At 37.3% G+C, this 9,700-nt stretch overlaps 1 protein-coding gene across 1 annotated transcript; it reads right to left on the bottom strand.

Moving 5' to 3' along the window:
• Positions 1-9,683, bottom strand: LOC140928840 (actin-like protein 6A). Its single transcript, XM_073378636.1, has 13 exons — positions 9,569-9,683; positions 9,417-9,493; positions 8,249-8,327; positions 7,679-7,780; positions 7,131-7,231; positions 6,399-6,698; positions 5,049-5,138; positions 3,113-3,174; positions 2,904-3,018; positions 2,373-2,453; positions 1,888-1,983; positions 904-990; positions 1-453 (listed from the first exon to the last, which is right to left on the bottom strand). Exons 1-13 carry the CDS (start codon positions 9,591-9,593, stop codon positions 373-375), a joined length of 1,296 nt encoding a protein of 431 aa, XP_073234737.1. The 5' UTR covers positions 9,594-9,683; the 3' UTR covers positions 1-372.
• Positions 9,684-9,700: the final 17 nt, after the last annotated feature.

Genomic DNA, 9,700 nt, shown 5'->3' with positions numbered 1-9,700 from the left:
TAAGACGCGTCTTATTTTTTCTCGTATAAATGGCCCTATTGAATGCTCTAGTAAGACTAAAGACTAAAGCACAAGAACGATAAACAAACAGGAGAAGTAGTTCAAACTCGGTTTAAAAACAGATTGAAAATTGGCTTCATGCATGTAGTTCAATAGTACTAAAAAAGTCTGTGAAGACTTCAGCTTCATAAACCGTTACCATGAAACCACTGAATAAAAACGAGTCATCTGGGCACACTGTTCTTCGGGAGTCCGCGATATCAAATAAGCGGCGGAGGCAGTCCAAAACGGCCCCATCTTTACATAGTAAGGAGCTGAAATGAGTCCACTACGCTATAATACATTGTATCAGTAGTTTACATGGCGGAGAAGTCAGGGACACTTTCTTTCAACGCACCCCTTTCCTTGATCTTCGTATTCTTGTTTAGATATCCACATTTGTTGAAACGAACCCTAAAAAAGAATCGGGGTCAGATAAAATTACCAAATTAAGTTTCCGAGACACAAAGTACTGGTCAGCAACGCTTTTGCACATCTCATGTGACTCTGCAGTGAGGTAGAATAGGGCAGTTTTCTTAATACTTTACCGTTTATATAAAACGAAACATCACGGAACCGACAGCAATGTGGGCCATCCATAAAGTGATTTATTTGTTGCGAAACAAGAAAAAAAAAACAAAAAAGTGAGGCTTTATCCCATTTGCTTGCATCTCAAAACGCCCATCCAACAGGTTAATAAATATTGAAGTCCGTACCTACTTAGTTAATAATTCAATGGCCTTTACCATTTTGATAACAATTGAAGACAACAAGGCGATAGGGTATCATCGCTTTCCTGCATAACCGTTCTTCTCCTTTTTTATCACACACATAAAAAAAGGAAAAAAAAAATTCTGAACTTACAAGTGAGGCCAGAATTGAGCCGCCTATCCATGGGTTAAATCTCCTCTCCATGGGCGTGTTATTAGAGATCAGTTTTAGACGCATGCTCTATGAAAAAATAAAAACAACAAACAAACAAACAAAACATCAAGAGATTAGTCAACAAAAACTGTCTCTTTTACCCCCGTCTCTCAATTCGGTTTCTCGAGAGATGGTTAAGTTTAATGACAGAATAAAGCCAAATTTTAAGCGAAGTTGCCTTGTCTAGGAACATGTAACTAGGGCTCAAAATGCAATGTTAAGCTTCAACCGCGAGATCCAGACGCTCAAAATAGGATAGAATAGTGATTAGAATAGGATAGAATAGAACTGGGCCCAGAATTCTAACTGTTAGGAGACCAGCCGGAGATATCTACGTGGCTGCAACAGCACAAGTCGCGTTTTTCCACTGAAGTAATTAGGTGACCTGTGATGGTGACCTGTGTTCCCTTACCCCTCGACCACTCAGCTATTCTTAGAAATAACGTATGTGTTTGCAAACACAGAGCTGGGTAGCTAAGTTTTTTTCCAACATCTATAGACTTCTTTTAAAGTATCTGCCACGTTTACAAACTTAGTGGCCCTGCAAATAGTCATGCGTACGTTTTGTACACGATTAAGAAACTCATTCATTTGTTATTATGACAAAGGAAGACTGTAGGGTGGCAGGGATAAGAGGTGAAAGGGGAGAGAGGTGGCGGGAGGACGCAGATCTGTCACTAAACTTTATAGAAAATAGCAAAGTAGCCAGAGATCTGAAATTTTCTTTGTTTCATGTTACTATTGGCTCAGGTTTTAAGTAGCCAGGCAAAATCCTTAGAATCTGATTCTTACTTAGCAAGAGCATGGTAATCAGAAACACATGAAATCTGCCTTTTGTATCTAAAACAAAACAAAACAAACAGACAAACAAAAACAAGAAACCTTTTTCCCTTGAAGTGCATAACATAGTTCATGTATACTTACAGGAGGTGTCTTGGTGAGAAGCTCACGATTGAGTCTTTCAACGAAACCTTGAAGAAGAGTGTTACCACCAGTCACAATCACACTGCCAAATAAACCCTGAGAGAAAAATGGCAAACAGTGTACTCAGCAAATCATTGACTAACAAGAGTACATACAGTCTTTATTCCTAAAAGGTTTTTTACTTCTGCCCTGTCCTTCATGCATTTACCATGGAAAAATGTAAGATTCTGAAGATGACTACTGCACAGGTTGTCAAACTGTCAGTCACTGTCAACAACAGTGTTGTTGACAGTGACTGACAGTTCGTTACAACAGTCCTATTCAGGTCTACGTTCACCCAGAGGTCATACTCACCCTGCTTATGACATGACTCCTGGGTTCATACCCTTCACAATTTTAGAAAAAAAATGTTGTTTACTGGCCTGGCATTATTGACCTACACTTTACCTCAACGCTTCCACATTTGACAAGTAGATTCAACTTACTGCTCTTATGTCTATGTCAGTCATTCCTACACTAGTGGTAACAACTTGTGTGACTCCGATGGCCGTACTACCTTCAATGCCCTGACAGAAATAAGTAAGGACGTACATTGTAAATATTAGGTAAAAATTCAAACAAACAATAATTTTGCTACAATTTTCTAACAACTTGCTGTATAGTCAAACAAGGTAGATGATAAGATCTGCTCAAAGCTAAATCCAAGGAAAACAATCCAAGTGCCCTCTTGGTTTGAACTGGCTACCTGATTGTTTGTCGATCACAGACAACATAAGAGCATTGAAAAGAGCACTGATATTTTAAGATACTTACACACGTTTTGCTTCATGCAAACATGATTGGAAGCTGGCACAAGGAATATTAATTTCACCTGATTCAATAGATCACTCTCTTTCATTGAATATTATTCTCCACTGCATAATTGCACTGTCGGTTATTTATGACAGTTTATGCTTCAGACAAGTATTCAAACATGCAATATGATAAAACAATTGAGCAATTTTTCACTGACTAACCTTAACATTTGAAGGATCAAAAAGTCCCTCTGCAATTCTAAATCTCTCCACACCAAATGTGTTGTTATAGCCATTAGGAAACTCATAGAGTACTCCTGGAATATTACCTAGAACACTGGAAAAGACAAAATGGTATGATATCCATAACCTGATGATAGAGATTGGATCAAACATTGCAAAGGACACTGAAAAAGCAATACAAGACTAACCCTTCATCATATGGGCCATCTGAGACTTGAAGGACACTGACTTGAAAATCTTGGATAGTTTCCTACAAAAACAAAGTAGATTGTTATCTATCAGTAAACAATAATAATTTTAATAAAACATACAGCAAAACACACAAGCACCCCCACAAACAGAACTTCTGCTTACTTAATGTACTCTAGTCAAACATACAGGTACCCATCAACAATACTATACTACAAGGCAAAACAAAGATTGCATCTGAGTGTTGCAGAATTTATGCTGTAGGGAGCTCTAAGAGTCATCTCTTGAAAACTATCAAGTCCCAGTCCAAAAAGGGAGGACTCTTACGAGAGATGCTTAAACCTTATCAAATTTCAACCATCCTTAAGTCTACAACCAGTTTGATAGGAATTTCCTTTTTTTTTCCATAGGCCATTTTCACTATATAAAGAGGTCATGTGACCGTTTTTATGAGGTCATGTGATCGTTTTTATGAAAATGAAAGTTATATGATTTTACCTTCAAAAAATGATTACTGGGTTATATTTTAACAAAGTAATAACGATTTGGTTTCTCAAGCCAGCACCATTTTTCTTAAAATGAGTAAGTTCATAGCTGGTCATGTGACTAAAATGTGATTTTTAAAATTAGGAATTACATCTTTTTAAACAAACATTTTGCACTTAAACTTCACTGGAAAATGTTGAAAAGATGATGTGGTAACGTTTAGAGCACATCTGAGCGTAACTATCAAATGTTTAACAAGAAAGTATACGAGCAAAAAGTGGTTCTCCCCACCATGTTGGAGGGCAAGAGTATCCCCTTCAACTTGGCGGCAAATACAAATCATACTACTTTGTTGAAAAAATCAAAGTGCCATAAAATGTTTCCCTTAAATGTGTTTCCTCTCAAAATTGGGGTGTAAAGATACTTTTTGTGTGCTCTTTCAAGTTTTGGCATCAGCAAGATTCCATCTCATTGTTTAAACAGGGCTTCTGATATTTCGCGCGGTCGCGGACCCGCGAAATTCCCAAAAAAACGCAAAATACCGCGAAATCCGCCAGAAATATTTCCAGATAGATGTCGGCAAAACATATTTAATACTTATCTTGGCTATTAGACCGGTTTTATTAACCCCAAACGTCCAAATGTAACTTGAAACTTCATCACTGCAACGAGTAAACAACGTCCCAAAACTACCAGGCGTTTTTAGATGAACGTTGCGAAAAACTGGGCACTAACCATAATGTTGATAGCTTTAACATGCGTTCATTTCTCGAGCGAACTGTGTTGTTGAAAGAGCAAATGATTATCCGTGTTAAAAAAAACGTTCACCAACGCTTGTCATATCGACGCAAAATTGATCGATTTTAGCGAAATTTGCCAAAAAAAACCCAGCGAAATCGGCTGTTTTTTACTGATTGTCTCTTGGCGAAGTTTTCCCCCGAAATTTCTCGTGAAATCGGCCGATTTTCCTAAGAAATTCTTAGGAAATTATTTGCCCTGAAAATCCTTCGAAAATTGACTCTTTTCTGCTAAAATCCCGCGAAACGGGCCGATTTTTCTGCGAATTTTGACTTTTTTCCCGCGAAAATCCCGCGAAATCGGCCGATTGTTCCACGAATTTTGACTTTTTTCCCGCGAAAATCCCGCGAAATCGGCCGATTTTCCCGCGAATTTGCCCCTGAAAATCCCGCGAAATTTTGCTTTTTTTTCCACGAAATATCAGAAGCCCTGTTTAAAGGAAGCATTGGTCACATGACCTCTTAATGTAAGTGGCCTATTGTTATGGGGCACAATGGTCACATTTAAAGGACTTGATGAAAGCATTGGCAGAGACACTGTGACTCATTAGAACAGTTTGTAGCACTGTACAGGTAGGTAGTTTGTTAATAATTGTTAGTCATACAAGTAAAGTATAAAACACCTTTCAGGCTCAGTGTATAACGTACTTACATTAACCATGTGTCTGTGGAAAGATTTAGTAACTGAGGGTAGACTGTTCTTTTTGGTAAAAATGGCTGGTCCACCTTCTTTTGATGCTTCCTATGAATTACATGTAAAAACTCATTACATGAAAGAAATTCAATTTGACGAGTTCACCCATAGCCCCCATTTAAATGAAGTAAAGATGCCTTAGCTAGAACAGCCCGAGGCAACAGCACTCACATATGCCCTTATTGTCTAAAACAGCATTCACACAATGCTCAGATTGTCCCATGCACAAAGAAATACAAATCTTTCACACAATTAAGGCACTACTGATTATTAGGGCCTGTTTACATTGCAGGAGGAAGATCCTATCACCAGGAAAATCCTAAGAGGCAGAACAACAGTACTTTCAGTGGGTTTACATGCTGAAATTTTGGTCTGTGTGGTTACCAAGTACATTTGTAGAAGACGAATTAAAGAAGGGAGGCAAAATAACAAAAATGCAATTGGTACCCTTCAGCTCTCTCTACAGGTGTTAATAACTACAATGTACTGTTTAGCAGAATTATCACAGTTATCAGCTCATGGCAATTAACCACAAAATGAAATGGTCGGCTATTATTGCCATGATACATGATACATGATACATACATGTATGTATGATCATTGTCTCGTTTGTCCTTAGTACTAGGATTTTCCCATCAAAAGTGGTTTACCAGCACATGGTGCTAAGATTTTTCTTCCTCTCAGCTAGGAAGATTGTAGCCCAAGTACAACCCTTTGCATGTCAACTGAATACAGAAAACATTATGGCACTAAGATGATTTGCCTTCTAGGATTTTCTTGGTGCTAGGATCTTCCTCTCTCCATGTACAGAGCCCCTTCAATGATTTTGTTACAAATAGTTATGGTGAGTCCTGAGATTTATCTTGTGAAAAATCATGAGTTCCATTCCAGAACCAATGAGTTCCAGTTAAAAAAAAAACAAGTCTGAAATTGAAAATGCTTGGGCCTTTATGTATTAAACCAGACAGTTAACTTGAGGACAGACTCCAAAACTCTGTATTATAGTATACTGAAATTAAAAATAATATGGTCCTTCTATTTTAAAGTAGAATAAAGGCTGAAAGAAATATGCATTGTTTAAACAACAGCTATAAATTTTATAACTGCCACAGATCGATAGAGATACTTGAATGTGATATTTCTATAAATACACATGTTCAGATCAATCGATCGACCTTTACGTCCTACAGGATACATGCCATCAAATATTTTTGTGTCATTGGGGATTTTTAGTCACCAGGGATGTAGGATGCAGAGGTAACAAAATCACTGCCCTTAGATTATGATTACAGCAGTACTGTACATTACCTTACTGGCGATAACGTAAGGTGGTACAATTTCAATGTTCTTTTCTTCAAACAGCTGACGGCACTGAGCAGTGATGAAATCACCAGCTAAAGGAGACTTAACAATAGCTTGCTGGAGAACATATCCATCGTGAACTGGGACAGCACTGGTTTGTGTTGCCCCAGAGTCTATTACAAGACCTGTTGATCTTCCATTAGCAAATGCTGCTAGCACAGCATTTTTGCAGAGGAAAAATGCAGGGATATTGTACTTTTCAAACATCAATTCTGTGAGTTTCTCTCGCTTGGGACGGACATTCCACTGTAAGAAAACAAACTTTATGTCATAACATGTGGCAGCCCTCTTTGCATAATATATAAATAATTATGATACAACCTTGAAACAATTGTACATGTACGAGAGATTATGTGACAAAAGGGAAAAATATGGTTTTTGAAGACGTTCCTTCTACAGCCAGGTGTGAAACTTATTTTATAATTATTATTGATCATAATAACTAACATAAATCTGAATAAAAAATAACCAATGAAAACAAGAATGATCGTAAATTGTCCCAATTTGCACAGAACTTTTAACTTTGAAATAATCGGCTCACAAAAAAAATGTGTATTAACAAGGAAGTTATTACAAAAAACAAAGCAAAAACCACAAAGATTGTCTCCCTTCATGATCAGCTTGCCATTGGCGCTGCTGCTTATACATGACTTGTATTGTGTTGTCTCTATCACTTACTGAGGCCTCTGACATGAGAACAGGATGAAGCCCTGATTCTGATTTGATGTCCTTGGCATAAATGTAGTCTAACAGTTTCTCAAACATGTCCCAGTCTTCAACTGTGTGATTAAAAAGACCACAATGGTAATGATCAACTGAGGAAAAGCATACCTGTACAGCACAAGATATACAGTGTATGCACTGTGCATCCTTCGAATAGAGCTGCCTTTTTTACCACTCTATTTTGGCTATTGGGACATTTTCATTACAAAGAATAACATGTTTGCATTTTCTGCTTCAAAATAATTCTGTACTGATGACACAAATCAATGTTTATACAATACATGGGGATCCAGAGGTAAAGTGTAAACGTGTTCAAGTTTCTGTTCCACTGGTTGAAATGATCACAAAATTTTGGGTTTTGCTGCAAATTTGGAACCAGTAAAACTCAAATGCTTTTGGAGTCCTCGGGGACGAGTGTTTCTTCAGTGGAAGATGGTACATGGTCTGATGATCATTGATCATCTGTCATCCGGTATTTTTCTACATGTATGTTCAATACTTACTCATTCCATCTTTAACAGGATTTAGCATCTCCATGTTACTTTTTGGTAGATGGATGCTATTTGTGTCAATAAAGTATTTTTTCTCCGCAACTTTAGGCTTTTCTGCAAAAAAAAACGTAAAAAAGAATGAAAGAAAGAACAGATCACATTGAGACACAAAATATAAAATAATTACCCAGTTACAGACAATATTACTACGCTTTCCATACAGGTGCATACAGTACAGTGTACGTATAAATACAATTTTTGATAATCCACACTTCATAGACTATTGTCAAATCCCCCATTCACACAAAACACTCTGTTTGTCCCCCAAATTTTGCATATTACGTTTTCAATAATCTGACAACAGTTGTTCAAAGGTTGGCTAGCGCTCTCCTATGGATATATCACTATCCAGTGGATAAGTACGTTTGTATTTGGGAAACTAATGCGATCCAATGGAGAGATTAATCGATGGGACAGTCCTATCCACCTTTTGAACTATTGGGGCCTAAAATTTATTTTCGCTTGGTTATGGAACCCCATGAAATTCCTAACAATACACAGTACATTGAGTAGTAGTTGTACCTTCTGATGGAACATCTGTTTCCATGATTTCTTCTTTAGTTTCTTCTTCTACTACTCCCATAAATGTAGGAACATCATACTGCAACATAACACAAAACAACATGCAATTATAGCATGCTTAAAAACGGGTAGACAAAGTGGTACAAATTGATCTTGAAAAGTGAATAAAACTGCTAGAATCATGCCAACCAGTTTCGTGAAAGTCCTGTAATGGAGTCTAGGTCGACAATTATTTTCAATACCAAGCATTCACAACAGAGTACTTGCCACTAACTTCCCATACAAATGCAATAGCTGTCATACTAAAAACATCGTGTGATACACTCATGATATTTATTAGCGACCTTAAGATTGAGACTTTTTGGCATTTCTGACAAACATTAAAAAGTCAAGTAAGCAGTGCCTTGATGTCAGGTTTGTGATTTGAGGTTCATATTAGTACAGCTAGACTAGGCTTGAGAGGTATAAAGTGATTTACAAAAAGTTGTTTTCACCCTTAAACATCACAATCCTACTTTTTGAGAGGTTTATACGAGTACTTCAGAACTCCTTTGTTTACTAATATTATTATATTCTTTTTCATCGAAACATAATTTTGAAGATGATTCCACAGCTAAAATAGAAGTGAATGAATTAATGAATGAAAACAAACATGGCAGCCACAATTACCATCCGCGAACCTTAAATTCTGAATAACGGAAGATGGGTTGAACATGTATGTTAAACCGTTAACTGTTTACCATTTGTGGTAAGATGGCCAAACAATGATCTAACAAGCTAGAGCTTAGGCTACCTGTGAGTCTGATACTTTTTAATAAGGAACATCCCTTGCAATTGCTGTTTCAAATAGACATACATAGACATTATTCTGTACAAATCAAGTACCATCCAGTAGTAATTAGCAGCAAGGATACAGTTCTTTACCGTTATTCCCTAACTCACTATCATAATCATTTCATTATACCAGCAAACTTTGCATACACAATGCCTTTGAAATTCCCGGCAATTTATTATTTCTGAAATAATTCCCATGATCCATCAGTGTCAAAACCTTAATATCACGCCAAGATTTAAAACATGACCAAAAAAGCTTTTAAATGTATTCGGACGAGGTACCTTATCACCAGAAGGGGAAGAAAAGGAAACAAAATAAGGAAATAACACGTACCTTGGGGCAATCTTCGCCGGCATAACCAGCTCTGACTGATTGGGCGCCAACATCGAACACAATCGCGCCAACTTCGTCTACAAACAAAGGCGTCTTCGTAAGCTCAAGAAAGTATAAACACTTAAATGTTGTATAAAAATCAAAACTGTTACCTCCTCCATACACTCCCCCGCTCATTATTTGAGAGTTTTCAGCGTTCAAAAGCAAAATTAGTTGACTACTTGTTGGAGAAAGAACTGGTCAGCAAACTGTCAAACAAAGCACGTGTGTGAGTATCCGCTTCT

The sequence above is a fragment of the Porites lutea genome, chromosome 2 (genome assembly GCF_958299795.1).
Source record: "Porites lutea chromosome 2, jaPorLute2.1, whole genome shotgun sequence".
Classification (NCBI taxonomy): Eukaryota; Metazoa; Cnidaria; class Anthozoa; order Scleractinia; family Poritidae; genus Porites; species Porites lutea.
Note: the sequence above shows the minus strand (reverse complement) of the source record. Positions and strands in the feature narration are given on the sequence as shown.

Excerpts from the sequence above, each read along its gene's own strand:
- LOC140928840 (XM_073378636.1), bottom strand. The coding sequence starts at position 9,593 with ATGAGCGGGGGAGTGTATGGAGGAG. Across the intron at positions 6,699-7,130 it reads TTCTCATGTCAGAGGCCTCA|TGGAATGTCCGTCCCAAGCG; the intron begins GTAAGTGATAGA and ends GTTTTCTTACAG. Across the intron at positions 454-903 it reads GCTCAATTCTGGCCTCACTT|GGTTCGTTTCAACAAATGTG; the intron begins GTAAGTTCAGAA and ends ATTCTTTTTTAG.